Source organism: Staurois parvus, unplaced genomic scaffold (genome assembly GCF_062004578.1).
Source record: "Staurois parvus isolate SC_StPar_1 unplaced genomic scaffold, SC_StPar_1.0 ptg000827l, whole genome shotgun sequence".
Classification (NCBI taxonomy): domain Eukaryota; kingdom Metazoa; phylum Chordata; class Amphibia; order Anura; family Ranidae; genus Staurois; species Staurois parvus.
Window position 1 is genome coordinate 6,931,891 of NW_028318623.1, and position 19,652 is coordinate 6,951,542.

General features: G+C 43.3%; 1 protein-coding gene across 1 annotated transcript in view; it reads left to right on the forward strand.

Moving 5' to 3' along the window:
- LOC149443891 (cell adhesion molecule CEACAM8-like) overlaps positions 1–19,652 on the forward strand; it is a 96,151-nt gene that overhangs the window by 14,838 nt on the left and 61,661 nt on the right. The window contains exon 3 of the mRNA XM_089655221.1: positions 16,439–16,711. Coding sequence (XP_089511347.1) covers positions 16,439–16,711 — 273 coding nt within the window. The remainder of the gene's footprint in view (positions 1–16,438; positions 16,712–19,652) is intronic.

Genomic DNA, 19,652 nt, shown 5'->3' on the forward strand with positions numbered 1-19,652 from the left:
TTGCTGTAGGTGTAGGCCATTTATGTTCCTCATGAAGCCTGACTGGAATACTCCTAAGACTTTGCTAAGTGAGGCCTAGTCATCACTGCTCACCACAGCATCACAGGAGTGAGCTTTGTCTCTGAATCAAAGCCCCTCATATCAGGGGCGGACTGACAACTCATGGGGCCCCCGGGGATATAGGGGATCATGGGGCCCCTGTGTCCTTGGCCAAACTCAAAAAAGCCTATGAAAAAGGTACCAGGGGCATCTCATGGGGCCCCCTACTGACCCCAGGCCCTCAATAGGGGATCATGGGGCCCCTGTGTCCTTGCCCAAGCTCAAAAAAGCCCATGAAAAGGTACCAGGGGCATCTCATGGGGCCCCCTACTAACCCCGGGCCCTTTTGCAGTGCCCGAGTTTCCAAATGGTCAGTCCGCCCCTGGTGCAGCCTCATCAACGCACATCAGTGAAGGAGAAAAATTACCTGTTTGCAAAATTTTATAAAAGAAACTAAGAAAAACTTTTTTTTGTGTATAGTGCACCCAGCGGTGATTAAATACCACCAAAAGAAAGCTCTATGTATGGAAAAAATTATACTGAAAATTAAGTTGCTAAGTGAGGCCTAGTCATCACTGCTCACCCCACCATCACAGGAGTGAGCTTTGTCTCTGAATCAAAGCCCTCAGGAGCGGACTGACAACTCATGGGGCCCCCGGGCAATAGGGGATCATGGGGCCCCTGTGTCCTTGGCCAAACTCAAAAAGGCCTTTGACAAAGGTACCAGGGGCAGCTCATGGGGCCCCCTACTGACCCCAGGCCCTCGGGCAGTGCCCGAGTTTCCAAATGGTTAGTCTGCCCCTGCCTCGCATGCTCTTTCTTCCCTCTGATATAGAACTCAGCGTCTGAGAGCTCACTCCTGTGATGGCGGAGAGCAGGAATGACTAGGCCTTACCTAGCAAAGCCCTGGGAGTTTTCCAGTCAGGCTTTATGAGATAGGGAAATGGCCTACACCTATAGCAAGGGCATTATTGAACTTTAGTTAGAGCTGCTCAGTTTGGTTTTGTCTACAAACACCCCTTTCCTGCATAGGCAGCTTTGTGGTAAAGATGAAGTATCCCTTTAGGAAGGAGTTTGCTGATAACTTGAATTTAGTTAAAGGATAAGTTTACATAGGAGAGTGAAGGGGGAAGGGAAAGTGTGTGGGGGGGGGGGGGGGGTGAGGTGAAATGGGGCAGTGCTGGGGGGAAAGCTGGCTGGATGTCAAGGGAGCAGAGCACACTACTGTGGGGGTAGGATGGGATGTGAAAAGGGGGTCAGTACTGTGGGAGGGGGGTGATGTAAAGAGGGGGCAGTGCTGCGGGGGGGGGTAATGTAAAGGGGGGGCAGTGCTGTGGGAGTGGGGTGATGTAAAGGGGGGGCAGTGATGTGGGGGAGTGATATAAAGGGGGCAGTGCTGTGGGAGGGAGGTGATGTAAACGGAGGGCAGTGCTGTGGGAGGGGGGTGATGTAAAGGGGGGGCAGTGCTGTGGGGGGGTGAAGTATTGAGGGTAGAGCACACTACTGTTGTGGTGATGTAAAGGGAAGGCAGTGCAGCAAGGGTGATGTAAATGGGGGGGCTGTGCAGTGAAGTGGGGATGGGTTATGTAAAGAGGGACAGTGCTGTGGGGGGTGATGTAAAGGGGTTGTGGGTGATATGGGGGGGCAGTGCTATGGGGGGATGTGAAGGGAGGCAGTGCTGTGGGAGGGGGGGGGCAGTGCTGTGGGGGGTGATGTAAAGCGGGGGCAGTGCTGGGGGGGTGATGTAAAGAGCCTATCTATTACCCTATAACAGGGGTTTCCAAACATTCTAAACAAAGGGCCAGTGTACTGTCCTTCAGACTTTAGGGGGGCCGGTCTGTGGCCATTGGGAGTGGAAATTGTCCTGGTGTCAGTGGGAGTAAAAAATGTATCTTTGATATTAGGGGGAGGAATAGTTCCCCATTACTGGTGTCAGTGGAAGGAATAGTGCCCTATCGTTGGTGTCAGTTTGAGTGCCTCATCATTGGTGTCAGTGGGGAGTATAGTGCCCTGTTGTTGGTGTCAGTGGGAGAAATAGGTCCCCATTGTTGGTGTCAGTGGGCCCTATTGCTGTCAGTAGCAGGAATTATGCCCCATTGTTGGGAGGAATAGTGTCTATATCAGTGGGAGGAAAGGTGCCTTAAGGCCCAGATAAAGGCAAGCAAAGGACCGCAGTTTGGAGACCACTGCCCTATAATATCCTGGAAGTGTTAGTTTTTTCTGTATGTTAATTTTGGTGCAGTAGAAGGAATGCTGTAGCTGTTGCAATTAATAAATAACTATTTTAGAATTCACTGTAGAGCACTGTGAACTTTAGAAAGGCCCTCAGATGGTCACTGACCTCCTCAGTTCAACAGACAACAATGACTCATAGAAATGAAAAAAGAAAAAACTTTATAGTGTAGAAGTATTTTTTTTTACAATTGCAGAAGAAAATAAGTATGATTTTAGGATATTATCCACATAGAAGATATTATATCAAAGAAAGTCAAATGTAAAAGACAGCAGGGACCTGATTTGAAGTGATGAATAGAATTTGCTATCTGCTCTCTGCTGGGCAACTCAGTGTTAAACCCCTCAGCCCATTCATAAAATGCAGCCTGCACTGTAGAGTGTGTGATGAGTTTGTATGCAGGGGCTTGTGGGGTGTCATTGTATGTATTTCTGCTGTTGTATTCATTGCACTGTGTAATTATACAGACAGTTACAGGCTGCCCAGGGTGGGAAGGGGTTAACTGTGTTAAGGCTCTTTTCCTGGGCTTTCAGAGTCCTACCCCCTGTTGTACAGCACATGAATACAGAGGGCTCAGAGCCCTCATGCTTGTTCACATGGGATATCAGAGGAAGCTCTATTGCAATATGTAAGTCTTGCTGGAGCACATGGCCCCCTGACGGGATTCTGTCTGGATCAGAAATCTATAATCACTGGAATTTTGCTGAATAGACTTTGCTTTGCTGGAAGGTATGAACCTGGAAACCTGCATTAGTTTTTTATGGCTTATTTGTATTGTTTTATGTGTGCTGTTGAACTTTGTTGCAGAATCTTCAGTAAAGCTGTTTCCTGTTTAAGGCGAGTCTGAAGTTACCCTAAAGGGGTGCACAGGGGTGGACTGACAACTCATGGAGCCCCCATGCAATAGGGGATCATGGGGCCCCTGTGCTCTTGCCCAAACTCAAAAAAGCCTATGAAAAAGGTACCAGGCGCATCTCATGGGGCCCCCCACTGACCCCGGGCCCTCGGGCAGTGCCCGAGTTTCCAAATGGTCAGTCTGCCCCTGGGGGTGCATGATGGTTTCTGGCGTATGAAAGAACAGGACCTATCAGCACATATGGGGTATGAAGAAAGGCCGCTACTAAAGGTTAACTCAACAAGACAAGTCAAAGGAGTAAAGCAGTTTCTATGAGTAACCAGTAACTAGTGTGAAGTACAGTAGCCAGTCAGAGGCGTAGTACCTGGCATTAAGTGGAGGGTTCTCTAGTAGCGAGGGGGTCGGTGCGCTGACTCCCTCCCCAGTGGTCATTTCCCAGTGTTTAGGACTGAATCCGCATTATGGAGATCCATGGCCTAGCCACATGGTACAGGAGAGTGTAAAGATTTTACTGAGAGCAGGCATGAGGTCCGCATAGGTGTTTGGTAGGACCCATTCCCTCACTGGGAGTGAGCTGGCTGAGGCACACTGGACTAGTGGATTGGCCATGGGCTCAGCGGTGTCCCGGTTAATTGCAAACACTTATCATCAAGGTGTGCAGTGACACGGGATAGTACATTCACAGAGGGACTCTGTAGGTCACCTAGCTGCAGACAGTGGATAGCACATCTCTAAATTGGGGTGCCAACATAGTATCGCTTGATCGTGAAAGTGGTCCAACCTGGTCACAGGCATTGTAGAGCGCACACCCAAACAAAGTTACCCCACATGCACTGGCGTAATAGGCCACACCCAGAGGCGGACTGACAACTCATGGGGCCCCCTGGCAATAGGGGATCATGGGGCTCCTCTGTCCTTGCCCAAACTCAAAAAAGCCTATGAAAAAGGTACCAGGGGCATCTCATGGGGCCCCCTACTGACCCCGGGCCCTCGGACAGAGTCCGAGTTTACAAATGGTTAGTCCGCCCCTGGCCACACCCACACGTTCTCTCTACTAAATGCTGACAAAAAGAACTCCTTTTTTTGAGGAGAGGCTGTCACATGATTTTGACAGTTCATGGGACTTGGCTATCCTTCTCTCGGCACTTACTTTTTTTGCTGTTGGCGTTGAATTTGCTTTGGGGTCCAAGATGACCTGTTTATATATATTTGCTAACAGACACTATCCATTTATCAAATAGCTTAGATCACTTAAACACTTCTGATTACTTCTTTAATTAATACCACAGAAGGTGCATAAAGGCACCATTGTCAAAAAGTTTTATCAACAAGTTGATAATGTTTTACACCAATAATGAAACTACTTCCATGCTGCCTATTTTATTACAAAAATATATCATATTAATTTTGACATCTGGACTAGTGATGTTCTGGCCTCTTTATTTCATAGACCATCTTAAAGCAGGATTCTGGGCTGGAGAAAGTCACTCTCACATTAAGCTCACCTCTGTACTACAAGGGGGTTAAACTGGTTTTGTCTACAGCTTGTTGAATAAAGTGATACATTTTCCTTATTCCCCACCACTGCAGGCTTCCTCCTCTTCAAAATACCAGTCCCCTGAAGCTGCTTCTTTTCATTGCTCAATTGGTCACAGCTATTCAACATCATCTATGACCAGTGGTCCTGTATTGTACCAGGGGTCTTCAAAAAGTTTCCACACTTTTATATTTTCGTTGGAAACAGTGAGGGCGGGAGGAGAAGTAATTGGTTGTGTCTGAGAGTATCATGTGACTAGTCCGGGTGTCGGCAACCCGCAGCTCCAGAGCCGCATGCGGCTCTTTTTCACCTTGGCTGCGGCTCCGGAGCACACTGCCCACCAGGTGACAGGCAATAGGGCAGCAATGGGCAAACTACGGCCCGGCGGACCTTTTAATCCGGCCCGCGGAGCTAGGCTCCCGCTAGGCTCCTCTCACAGTCCGCCCTGAAGACAGGTGTAGCATGAAAATCTGTCTCCTATGAGGATCTGTCCCCCTCGACGTATCTGCGCATGTGTCGGAGATCGCCGATCGGCTGCTAATGCTTGAAACTGGCACATGCGCAGATACGTCGAGGGGGACAGATCCTCATAGGAGACAGATTTTCATGCTACACCGGAACGGCGCGGGAACACGGCGAGAGGAACGCGCGGAGCAAAGGTAAGTGAATTGACACAGGGGGGACTTGGGGACTTAATATGGGGGATGAATTAATATGGGGGATGAATTACTATAGGGGGGATGAATTACTATAGGGGGGATGAATTACTATATGGGGGATGAATTACTATGGGGGATGAATTACTATATGGAGGATGAATTACTATGGGGGATGAATTACTATATGGGGGATGAATTACTATATGGGGGATGAATTACTATAGGGGGGATGAATTACTATAGGGGGGATGAATTACTATAGGGGGGATGAATTACTATAGGGGGGATGAATTACTATATGGGGGATGAATTACTATAGGGGGGATGAATTACTATAGGGGGGATGAATTACTATATGGGGGATGAATTACTATGGGGGATGAATTACTATATGGGGGATGAATTACTATATGGGGGATGTATTTTCAGTTTTAAAAATGTGGCTCTCAAAATAAATTTCAATCGTGGTTTTGGCGAGATTTGGCTCAGTTGAAAAAAAGGTTGCCCACCACTGACCTAAGGCTATGATTGTGATTATGACGATACACTGTGGCCCTGATTAACCCTTTGCTTACTGGGCCCTTAAACCCCCTTCATGACCAGAGCGCTTTTCGCAATATATGCAGTGTCGGATTTGTTTTAAATGTTGCAATGGTTTTGCGGCTCCCAGTCTTTTTTTCCCTCTCGGAAACGGGTCCAAGTGGCTCTTTATGTCTTAAAGGTTGCAGACCCCTGGACTAGTCTGTCTGGCAAGCTGGCTGATTTTGCAGAGTTGTCACTGTTTTTGAAATTCTTAATAGAGTTAAAAAAGTGCATAAACTTTTTAAAGAACCCTTGTACATAAGAATATCAAGGGACCAGCCCACTTTCAGGGAGCATGGGATAGCAGAGGAGACAGCATAGGAATAAGGAATTCTCCTTATCCATCACCCCCTAGAAAAAATGAGCATTGAAAGGCTATCTTTAGGAAAACCTTTTTGTCTTAGCCTTGGATAGTGTTGGGATGGGTTTAGATCCCCTTGTCAAGTTTCTATTGCTGCCTTTCTCCATTGGACTTACATATTGGTGCAGTTGGATACTTGTACAGTGCTTACCAGCTGTTCTTCATAGTCTATAGATTTAAACTGGATTCAAGTAGAGCTACAGCAAGCACTTGTTATCATGCCATGATCAGTAAATATGTTGTCAGTGGAGATTTATTTATCTTGCTATAAACAGCTCGTTTGGAATACTGCAGAATGTTTATATGTTATATATGAAAATTATATATATATATATATATATATATATATATATATATATATTTTCTGTCTCTCCAATCTAAGCATTGAAGGTGTGATCTCTGTAACTTACAGTTGTGATGAGATAGCGATAACTCCAATCTTAGTTGAATAACACAGGCAGTGACTCGATCAGATGACACCTTGTCGATCTTGTGATGTTTATTCCATAAACTGAGAGAATCTTACAACAATGAACATCGGATAGGTCAAAAGGTCATAATGTGATCTGCTTCATGACATGAGGCTAGAAGCTGAAATGCATTACTGGGAAAGGGGTGGGCTATCTATACAGCATGAATTAAACCAAAGGAAAGGGAGGAGCAGAGAAAAAATACAGAGAACACTGAAAGGCATATGACAGTCATGTGAAACATGATATATACAGTACAAGATATTAACTCTGCAGGGTGCCCAAACTTTTGCAGACGCCATTTTTTTGTTTTCTGTTATTTTGAAAGTGTAAATGATGGAAATAAAATCTAACTTTTGTTGACATATTATAAGAATGTCTAATCTGTAATTTGATGCCTTTTGGAGATTTTTCCATCTTTCCTTGGCTTCTTTATGCACATTAATACAAATTTTTAGCTGGGGTGCCCAAACTTTCGATCCCCACTGTACATATATACAAGCGTTAGATAACTGGAAGATAAATGGAAACACTACATGATTTGCAGGTGTGAAAGTGACATGTTTTACGTTGAGAACAGAAGTGATGTAACATTATATTGCTTCCGCTGTGTGATGAGACACATAGCTAACAGGTGGAAAGCCTCACTTTCATAATCCACTGCGTGCACTGCAAGTAATACGGAGTCATGTCAGAGCTTACTGAGCTTCAAAGAAGGTAAATTGTTGGTGCCGCTTAGCTGGTGCCTCTGCAACTGAAGTTGCCAATTTATTTGCTATGTCACAAGGTACAGTGTCAAAGGTTATGACGGCATATACAGTTTCCAGGAAAACGTAGTCTGATAAGCATCATCTGACATGGTCAGCCGACCAAAAGAGAGAAAAGAACATAGCGCAGGATTGTGATCTGGAACAAGAAAACTACTGCAAAAGTGACTGCAGAGCTCAATCTCAGTCCTGTAAAGACAACGTTTTCTTGGAACCTGTATATGCCGTTGTGACAGACCCAACCAGGAAAAGGGCTTTTGGAGGGGACTAGGGGCTAGCCTTCTACCCACTGATTATGGCCCATGGAGGAGGTATCACTACAAGGTATTGCTGAGTTGTGTGCCTCAATCACCAAAGGAAGACAGTCTTGTACCTCGGTATGCTAGTCCACAGCAGAGTCTATTGAGGAGACTGGGGATTTGTCTGCTTCTCCTGGTCGGAGCTTGGAGGGGAGCTCAGTTCAGTGTCTGATCACATGGAGAGAGCGGACCATTCTGTGATGATGGATAATAACGTGATGAACGCTGAGAGCGAGGCTGGGATTAATTCTCTGGATAAAAACAATAAATCTTCCCTTCTTGAGTGGATGGAAAGGTGTAATATTAATCTTGTACAGGTTAATAATAAGAGGAAATATGGTGGCCCTCCTGCAGACTGGGTTGGAGAAGCTCCTCCACTAAGGACAGAAATATTTATCAACAATCTCCCTCAAGAAATCTATGAAGATAAATTAACCACTAGCCCTCCTGAGGATTTACCCCCCTTCCTGACCAGGCTATTTTTTTGCATTATGGCTCTGCGTTATTTTAACCGACAATTGCATGGTAATGCAACACTGCACCCAAATGAAATTTATGTCCTTTTTATCCCCACAAATAGAACTTTCTTTTGGTGGTATTTGAGCACCTGTGCAGTTTTTATTTTTTGCGCTATGAAAAAAAAGCAGACAATTTTGAGAAAAAACTATATTTTTGACATTTTACTACTAAACATGTCCAGTAAAAAAATGTTTAAAATCAAATTTTGTCATAAATTTAGGCCAAAATGTATTTTACGTGTAAATTAATTGGTTTATGTGAAAGTTATAGTGTTTACAAATGGCGGTATATATACTGGGCTTTTTTTTTTTTTTTTTACATTTTACTAGTAATGGTGGCGATCAGCTACATATAGCAGGACTGCTGCGGACATTCTGACACTGGGGGGAACTGACTTGGTGTCACTGACATCCCCAGTGACACCAATATAGTGATCAGTGCTAAAAACAAAAGCACTGACACTACTAATGGCACTGGGCAGGAAGGGGTTAACATGAGAGGCAATCAAAGGGTGAACTGTGTACAGGGGGTGTTTACTAGGGGGCGGTGTCAGTGTGCTTCACTATAATCACACTGCTGTGGATGGCTGTGCTGTGTGGTGGTGGGTCAGTGATGGTCTCGGGAGGCATATCCATGGAGGGACGCACAGACCTCTACAGGCTAGACAATGGCACCCTGACTTCCATTAGGTATCGGGATGACATCATTGGACCCATTGTCAGATCTTACGATGGCGCAGTGGATCCTGGGTTCCTCCTGGTGCACGACAATGCCCGGCCTCATGTGGTGAGAGTATGCAGGCAGTTCCTAGAGGATGAAGGAATTGATACCATTGAATGGCCCCCATGCTAGCCTGACCTAAATCCAATAGAACACCTCTGGGATATCATGTTTCGGTCCATCCGACGCCACCAGGTTGCACCTCAGACTGTCCAGGAGCTCAGTGATGTCCTGGTCCAGATCTGGGAGGAAATGTCCCAGGACACCAGCCGTGGTCTCATTAGGAGCCTCCCCCGATGTTGTCAGGCATGTATACAAGTATGTGGGGGCCATACAAACTACTGAGGACCATTCTGAGTTACAGCAATGAAATTTCAGTAAAATAGATTAGCCTTCTGCATAATTTTTTCACTTTGATTTTCGGGGTGTCTTTGAATTCAGTCCTCTGTAGACTGATATAATTGTCATTTCCATCAAACGATGCGGCATCCTTACTTTCCTAACACATTCCCCAGTCCATATCAGTATAGATATCCAGCAGGAGATTCTTCCCCATTGAGATCTGATGTATTTTCAATGTGTTCTTTTAATTTTTTTTGAGCAGTGAATATCATAAAATTATTTGGAGCTTGAGGCAGAGGCTGCATCATTAAATCTGTCTAAAGAGCAATGAATACTCATTACAGGGAAGGAATACAAGTATATAGATCTTTGAGACCACCAAGACTTTGCCATAATCTACTGCAGGGGCGGACTGACAACTCATGGGGCCCCTGGGCAATAGGGGACCATGGGGCCCCTGTGTCCTTGCCCAAACTCAAAAAAGCCTATGAAAAAGGTACCAGGGGCATCTAATGGGGCCCCCTACTGACCCCGGGCCCTCGGGCAGTGCCCGAGTTTCCATATGGTCAGTCCGCCCCTGATCTACTGTATATACAAAGTATTTAATCCAAGGGAAATTTTCTGTGTAAACTCCTCAGTAATGGAATTCATACTAAAAAATACTACCTAAGTTTAAATTTCCAGAAAGGACCTCAAATGTATTCTTGTTACTCATTTTTGTGGCATTATCATAGGCTTAAGAGACACCACTGACGTTCAATGTAAGAGACACCACTGACGTTCAATGTAAGAGACACCACTGACGTTCAATGTAAGAGACACCACTGACGTTCAATGTAAGAGACACCACTGACGTTCAATGTAAGAGACACCACTGACGTTCAATGTAAGAGACACCACTGACGTTCTATGTAAGAGACACCACTGACGTTCTATGTAAGAGACACCACTGACGTTCAATGTAAGAGACACCACTGACGTTCAATGTAAGAGACACCACTGACGTTCAATGTAAGAGACACCACTGACGTTCAATGTAAGAGACACCACTGACGTTCTATGTAAGAGACACCACTGAGGTTCAATGAAAGAGACACCACTGAGGTTCTATGTAAGAGACACCACTGAGGTTCTATGTAAGAGACACCACTGACGTTCTATGTAAGAGACACCACTGAGGTTCTATGTAAGAGACACCACTGACGTTCAACGTAAGAGACACCACTGACGTTCAACGTAAGAGACACCACTGACGTTCTATGTAAGAGACACCACTGACGTTCAATGTAAGAGACACCACTGACGTTCAATGTAAGAGACACCACTGACGTTCAATGTAAGAGACACCACTGACGTTCAATGTAAGAGACACCACTGACGTTCTATGTAAGAGACACCACTGACGTCCTATGTAAGAGACACCACTGACGTTCAACGTAAGAGACACCACTGACGTTCAACGTAAGAGACACCACTGACGTTCAACGTAAGAGACACCACTGACGTTCAACGTAAGAGACACCACTGACGTTCAACGTAAGAGACACCACTGACGTTCAACGTAAGAGACACCACTGACGTTCAACGTAAGAGACACCACTGACGTTCAACGTAAGAGACACCACTGACGTTCAACGTAAGAGACACCACTGACGTTCAACGTAAGAGACACCACTGACGTTCAACGTAAGAGACACCACTAACGTTCAACGTAAGAGACACCACTGACGTTCAACGTAAGAGACACCACTGACGTTCAACGTAAGAGACACCACTGACGTTCAACGTAAGAGACACCACTGACGTTCAACGTAAGAGACACCACTGACGTTCAACGTAAGAGACACCACTGACGTTCAACGTAAGAGACACCACTGACGTTCAACGTAAGAGACACCACTGACGTTCAACGTAAGAGACACCACTGACGTTCAACGTAAGAGACACCACTGACGTTCAACGTAAGAGACACCACTGACGTTCAACGTAAGAGACACCACTGACGTTCAACGTAAGAGACACCACTGACGTTCAACGTAAGAGACACCACTGACGTTCAACGTAAGAGACACCACTGACGTTCAATGTAAAGGGAGTTTTTTTTCACCTTGCCACATAAGACATAACACTTATTTTTTATGATTTTGCATTTATACTGTAGATAGTCAGGTTCAGAGATTGTTTTTTTGGTCTGATTTGCTACTTTACTGTTTAAAGGAACCTGTCTACGTAATAGTACACTTTCCCCGTAATGAACATAGTAAATACCTCTATCGTCACCCATACCAACAAAAAACTCCTGTGATAAACAGAAACTGCCACCTGAAGTCTCTTTACAAACAGAAACTTATGGGATTGTTTATTTACTGGGTCCCTTGCTTCACTCCGTGATTACTCCCATCAGCCCCTACAGAACTACAGTGTCCTGTGGTAATGTAGAAGTCAGTGAAAAGATGAACGACTATGAATCAGCCATTCCCCTTTATCACAGCAGTGCTCAGAGGTATGAGCAGCAGAAGAGGTACCTTTTTAGGCCCCATTCATATTTGTTGCGTTTTGGACACGACAAGTCGCAGCCCATTCTGTTCAATGGCACCCACTCAGATCGGTGCAACTTAAAGTCACAGTGATTTAAAAAAAATTTGCCTGCACTGATTTGATGGTTCAGAGAGTGTAAAGTCAGATCAAAGTTGCACTCCAAAATTACTCAATGAAATTGTGTGACTTTGGAGTCGCACAGGTGTGAATAGAACTTTGCTGTTTTCTTTGCAAGTAATATATTTATTGCCATTTTAATTTTTAATGACTCTGTCACTTTAAAGATAAGCTGTAATGGTTTTGGAGCAATTTTATTAGAATTTTTAGGACTTATACATCATGGCCTGATGTTTTTTATTTTTATTTTACTGCATATAGAAAATCTTTACTCTTTTATTAAACTTTTATGCACCCATGGCATTAGGTGTATTTTATGTTCCTACTTGTAAAAACAAAGAAAATATATACTGTATGTGTGGGCAGGTGCTGACAAAAGCGAAAACAAACCTTAAAGACTACCACTGTAAGAACAAGCCCAGGCATGGTTATGTGCCCTTCATTGATTGGGCAGCATCAGACTATAGGGGATGAGATGCTGATGGAAAGTATTGTGGGAAATGTAGTTTCAGTGTATGGCGGCGTTACTCCAGGGCTGAAAGGAAACTACAGTTGCCAGGGAGCCATGTGATCAAGGGAGGAGTGGAGAGGCTCATGGTGGACTGCCAGGGAAGGTTCGAGACAGTTGGCCCTAGGACAGGGAAGAGTACAGACATCTGGACTACTGTGTTGAGCACAGCAGGAACTCTGCCACAAGTGTGGCCTGGTTAGCAGCTTTACCAAGAGAGAAAGAGAGATGATAGCTACATCTATTGCCCATATATACCAGCTTGTACCGGGGAAAGCAAACATGTTGACTGGTCATCAGCTGGATCACTAGCCTTCCTGTGCGGAGCTCAAGTCAGTGGATCGATCCTTGAGGGGCCCTTCCACCACTGGCATCCAAGGCCGAAACGCAGGACTGGTGTGAGCATTCTTCACCCATTACACGCACTGTACAGGAGGAACTGAGTCTTCTAATTCTCTAGCATAGCCTTATCCTTTCATTCCCTGGGTTACTGCTCCACAACTAAAACCCACCACAGGCTGTCATCATAATATCTACTGATACTGTAATTGTCCCAAAATCCCAGAACTGACTTTAATTTGGAACCTTTCCCGCCTTTTGTTACCATTCATCGTCGTCTTTGAACCAGCTCTACCAATCACACCTGCAAGAAGTGGGATCTCTTTTTGGAAACTGAATGCAGGCTAAGACACTCAACCTTCACCAGCAGTGCACCACCATTAAGGGTCCCAAGGATAGAAGTAACTAACTAGAGACTGCCCCTCTTATCCACCTCAATTTGCACAATTGCTATCATCTACACTTTATTTGGGGATGTTTGGGCAGATTTGGACCTAGCCAGGGGCGGACTGACTCATGGGGCCCCCGGGCAATAGGGGATCATGGGGCCCCTGTGTCCTTGCTCAAACTCAAAAAAGCCTATAAAAAAGGTACCAGGGGCATCTCATGGTCAGTCTGCCCCTGGACCTAGCAAGGCCACCTCAGTGCACTAGAATCAGTGTAGCTCCAGGGGTTTAGACTTATCCATTGTTAAGGTGCCCTTGTTGCACCTTTGGTGATTCTGTTACCATTAAAGCTAACATGTTTTACATTTGGTATAGACCTACTCTCTATAGTAAACAGTGTATTATTTTATTCTTCTCACAGTTCTGCTTTATTCCTGCTTAGTTTGGTAATATATACAGTATGACTAGGATTTCCAAGTTTGAAACCTCAATATATATGGTCTTTGTTAAGGATACCGAGTGTTGGTATCTTGTGAAACAGGCATGACCAGAAGTGTGTGGACTTGCATAGAGAACACCAGTATGGTATAAATAATGTGATTTATTAAAGTGAATAAAAAAACAATATAAATTCACATGGCAGCGGACCATCAGAGGCAGGCTGGTCATCAGGCAACGGGCCATCTGAGGCCGGTTGGTCATCAGGCAGCGGACCATCCGAGGCAGGCTGGTTATCAGAAGCAGACCATCAGAAGTAGGCTGGACATCATGCACCGGATCATTAGAGGCATGTTGGGCAGCAAACACGGCACAATCAGGCTGGGCAGCAGGCAGAGGACCATCAGGCTGTGAAGCAGGCACATGACCCTCAGGCTGGGTATCAGGCACAGGACCAACAGGCAGAATTTGACTGAACGGCAACTGGTAGTGACATCAGGGCCCCTTGGAAGTGACGCAGTGAAAGTTATAGAGGTACAGACCGGGTGAGACGCCGATCACTCAGCTGAGGAGTGGGGTTCTACCTGACGGTCCATATTTGTGGTTTTGAAGGGCAATGATATTTGGATGTTTGTGAGTAGATTTTTACCTGGAGGATGAATGTAGGATGGAGGATGAATTGGTCATATGGTTTTACACTATTAGCGCCTTTATTTTTTTTTGTTAAGCTGCCTGAGTGACTCCTTAATGGAAAATTGAAGTGAAAACAAATGATCCATTATAAGAGGTGGAATCTATGCATCCCCCATGCGTTATTGCCAAACTTCTGTGTTTACAAATTATAGTGATGAGCAGGGAGCAGAGGGCACGAGTCAGAGGTGGTGGAACTGAATTCCACCAAGTTCCCACAGATAAAAGTCCTGATGGGCACATAGATATCATATGCAAGGGCATTAATGATAGTTCCAACAGCCCAGACAAAGTGTTCCAATGGAACTTGCAGCCTGACATTTCTCCTCTTGCATGGGGGTAGATTTACTAAAATTGGAGCACTCAGAATCTAGTGCAGCTGTGCATTGTAGTCAATTAGCCTCTAACTTCAACTTGCTCAATTAAGCTTTGGCAATAAAACCTGGAAGTTGTTTGATTTCTATGCACATCTGCACCAGATTTTGCACTCTCCAGTTTTAGTAAATAACCCCTATCAAATCAGTTAGCAAAGACGTATGTTTTAGGCTAACATTCAAATCTAGTATTTCAACTTCCATTCAAGAGAAAAATGATAAAATGCTAACAAGGTGGTACAGATATACAGTGGGAATACATAAGACCTATCCAGAAAAATGTTGGCGTTGTGAGGAGGATGTAGGCACAATCACAAATATATGGTGGTCCTGTTCTAGGATCAAACCATTCTGGGAATTATTATTCCGGATTTGCTCACATATTAATGGCACTTCTTATCAGATGACCCAGAAATGGCATAATTAACTATATTTCCAGATTCTGAGAGAGCATCAAAAAGAGGACTGTCGTGTTTTCTATTTTCTGCGGCACGTACAGTAATACCAAGATATTGGAATACTCAAGTTCTCCCTGCTATTAAGGAGTGGATAGATGAAATAAATAGAATAAAGAGATTCGAAGAACTGACAGCATCTATACATGAATGTTATCATAAGTATCTGTCAGTTTGGTCCCCTTGGGTTGAGTTTATGAGTTTATTTTGAGATCTTTTATAGAATAGATAACAGGTTGATATTTCAAGATAAATTTTATAAAATGGTGATTAAAGGAGATGCTCTATGAGGTGCATGTGTTTTTGTGAGTGTGGATATTTGTGGAGTGGTTTTATTTGTTTTTTTTTTGCTTTTTTTTTTCTTTTCTCGGTTTCTTTTTTTTTTTTTGTAGAAAAAAAAATTTAAAAAAAGAAAGAAAGAAAAGCAGAGATGTATGTAGGAGGTTTAAGGCACGTATCAACTTTTCTTTCCACTGCATCTGCTTTTTATCTTTGTATCTCATTTTAACATTTGATTCTCACCAAATTTAACTTCTGCTTGTGTATTATTTTTTTTTACCTATGTACTTATGTAAAAAGTTTAGACATGAAGGAACGGAAAGGGTGTTATTCACAGGATTAGCTGCTGAAAATAAAATGAAAAAGCCTGAAAAAAATTATTCAGCCACCACATAAAGAGATGTAAGCTGCAGTGTATAAAATTTTCATTTTTTGGTTTACATTGTCTTTATTTCAATCTTCTGCCACCTCAGCTTTGAGTTGTTAGGACAGGATTCCAAGAACTAATTTGCTCTTGTCAGAGCTTACAAAGGACAGCCTGTACGCAACCCCATGTGACAGTGCTGGACCTATCACCAACATTGGCGCTATCACATTAAGGGAAGAAGAGTGGTCACATGTACCCCTTCCTGAAAGAACCTTGTATTATTTTCAGCTCCTGGTGGCTGAATGAAACGATGGGGGCACAAAAGAAGGATAATTAAGCAAGTTAAGCAAGATGTGGACTTTTGAGAACACATGTTTTTTTTAGCCATGCATGGGCAAAGCAGAGGTTTGCTTTGAAAGATAATCCAAACCATGTAATGTGGAATAGCATATTTATGGATTGGTATTGGAAACATGTTTATGAAAACCTGTTTATTTTAAATTATGACCAGTGTGTGACCTATGTGAACTCTGTTAATTGTCCATATCTTCCTCCATCTACAGACATGGTTGGCAAACCTAATATCACAGCTTCTTCCTTGCTTCCCAAAGAAAATGTTTCAGTCACCCTCACCTGTACCTCTACTAATGCAGAGAGAATATTATGGAGCAGGTTCCCCTCAGGAGCCCCTCTCCCTTCTGGGGCCACTCTATCTCAAGATAACAGGACTGTCTCCTTCTCCAGGATTAATCGCTCAGACTCAGGAGATTATAGATGCCAGGCTAGTAACCCTGTCAGTACAGAGAACAGTGATCCCGTTACAATAGCCGTAGCATGTAAGTCTGTTTTTCTATACTGTATGCTATTATATACTGAATATTTGTAACTATTTCCTACAAATATAATAATCTTTGGTATATGTCAGTTCTGAACATCATTTGCCACCTTGTTAGTTTAAAGTGTGCGTATAGTCTGCACTTTATGGCTTTGAATAGTAGGAAAGGGCTAAAATCTCTAACAGGTAATTATTTGTCACATGTTTTCCAGTGGGTAGAATACCCTCCTCTCTCTATCTTGGGAATATCACAAAAAGTAAGAAAAAATTAACAAAAGTAAGAATATTCCCATCTTAGAATGTTGTCCCGAGAACTTTTGACCCCATTGAAAGATTTACACCCACCTCTTGCTGTGGGGACAACCCCAACATTTTAGATTTTCCCTTTGTCTCAATGACAGTGGACACCAGGACAAATAGAGAATGCTGACTTCATGCTGTTAAAGGAGGACCAGAGTTATTTGTTAATTTAATTCAATGGTTCTCAAACTGGAGTATGTGTACCCTTTTGGGTACCTTGACACATGTTAGAAGGTAACTCTGGGGCTGCTTCCAAAATGTTGGATCTTCAGTAAAATCATTAGATTTTGACATGAACTGGTGCAAAAGTCATGATGTGATTGGTGGACAGTGTTCTCTATGAGTCATCATATTATGGATTTAGGTGTCCGTTTATGAACCAGCGGTAAATGATCACTGCTCAGTTCTCCGGCATTCTCAGAGAACACAGTTCTCCTGTGAATGCCTTTTATGAAGTGGTGTAGATCAGTTCTCCGAACGAAGGGAGAACGGTCTACAAACGCTGGAAAACAGATGATTTTACTATAATCTCACGAGATTACAGTAAAAGATCAGTTTACTAAGCAGAGGTAAATTACTGCTGTTTAGGTGTCCGTTTATGACACAGAGAATAGCTGCGATTCAACGGTCTCAGCTATTCTCTGGTCATTCACAGTTTATGACACTCAGGAGATCATGTCAGCCCTTCGCTGGAGATCTGTGTTCTCCCTCCAGATTCTCCAGCCTAGAGCTGGAGAATCAGAGGGACCGCAAACTAAGCAGAGATAATTTACCTCTGCTTAGTAAACCGATCTTTTACTGTAATCTCGCGAGATTAAAATCAGCCGTTTTCCAGAGTTTGTAGACCGTTCTCCAGCGTTTGGAGACCATTCTCCCTTCGTTCGGAGAACTGCTTCATAAACTGCATTCACAGGAGAACTGTGTTCTCCGAGAATGCCAGAGAATTGAGCAGCGATCTATTACCGCTGGTTCATAAATGGACACCTTTGTTTGCGGTTCCTCCGATTCTCCAGCTCTGGGTTGGAGAATCTAGAGGGAGAACACAGATCTCCAGTGAAGGGCTGAACATGTTCTCCGCTGATCTCCTGAGTGTCATAAACTGTGAATGACCAGAGAATAGCTGCAATCCTCTGAATCGCAGCTATTCTCTGTGTCATATACGGACACCATAGTATATTGTGAATGCAAACCTTGCATTGACCATGAAACGGGCAACTTTCATAGGTTTCGATAAAGAAACAAAATGTGTGAGTTTCCTGTTTGGTGTAGCCTGATTACCAAGGTAACCAACAAAATGTTTGATACGCTGACACTTTTTTGTGCTTAGCCAGTAATTTGGTTTCATGACTTCAGTGCTGTCCAAAAGGTCAAAACAGACTTGATCATCCTTTTCAACCCTTGAAATAATTTGCAGATCTTGAGGAACCCCTGCTGAAACCAATTCATTGGAATTCAGTGGGAAAAATGCCTCCCTTACAAGGGTGGTCAGAATGAAACCCCTACAGACAGCTAAAAGTATCATTGGTGTCAGGCAGCTGGCTCTGCCATGTGGTGTCGGCTCCAGAACTATGCAGGCACCATTAAATGAGAGGCTGATCATAGTTCAGGAAATCCCTAGCCCCTTTGAGCCTTGGAACCATGGTAGAGAAAGGCTGGGTTAGAGAGTAAATATGAATGCAGCTGACACATTCAGTTAATCTAAATGTTCTCCTAATTTGGGATGATACAGGCAGTACAGTAAGGAAAAAAGAAGTTCAAGGGAAAACAGATTTGATGCTTCTGCAGACATTCAATGTCACCTCTGAAAAATTGCTGCAAAATTGCAGAAAACATTAATCCAGAGGTTAATCAATAACTTTGAGAAGCTGGAAATTCTAGTTTCACCTGTAAAGGCAATCATTCTATATAGCAGAAAAAAAAGAATTTAAACTTTAAAATCGAGTTTATAAAATTTTAGTGTGTACCTAGAGTTGAGGATGACCCTTATAACCCTTCATGCAATGGAATAACTCCTCATTTTTCTATAGTGTACTGTATGTGTTGCACGTGCAACCATTTACCTTTTTTACACCATCTTTGAGATTCTGTTCTGAGGAACTCACAATGCCGACGTGACAACGGCAATCATTGCTAGACATGTGCACACCGGAAGTTTTCGTTCTGTTTCGGATGCATTCATTCATTGAAGAATTTAGTTTCATCACATTCGTTTTGTTGAACCGATTCCTTTTCGGAATTTGTTTCGTATCTCTGCCATTCGTTTTGTATAGTTGTTGGTCTGGGTGGATTAAAAAAAAATTGTGCAGTTTTTTGAAAGATTGCTATATATCAGTTTTCAGTTTCAACATTTTGGGTGGATTCATTAATCATATATCAAAACTAATCGGAAGGATTCCATGTTTTTGGACGCAACAGAAAAAATCATTCAAAATTTGGTGGCCCCCGAAGTTTTCAAACTTAAGAATTGCATTCGACTGTGGAACTGAACTGACTGACTGTGACAATTTACAAATTCAATTTAAATCACAAATTTACTCGAATTCAAATGATCAATTTCAATATCAGTTATCAATTATTTAAATTCAAAAATTGGATTTGAAAAATGTTGCTGTTTTTCTGGAAGATTGCTATATATTCTATAT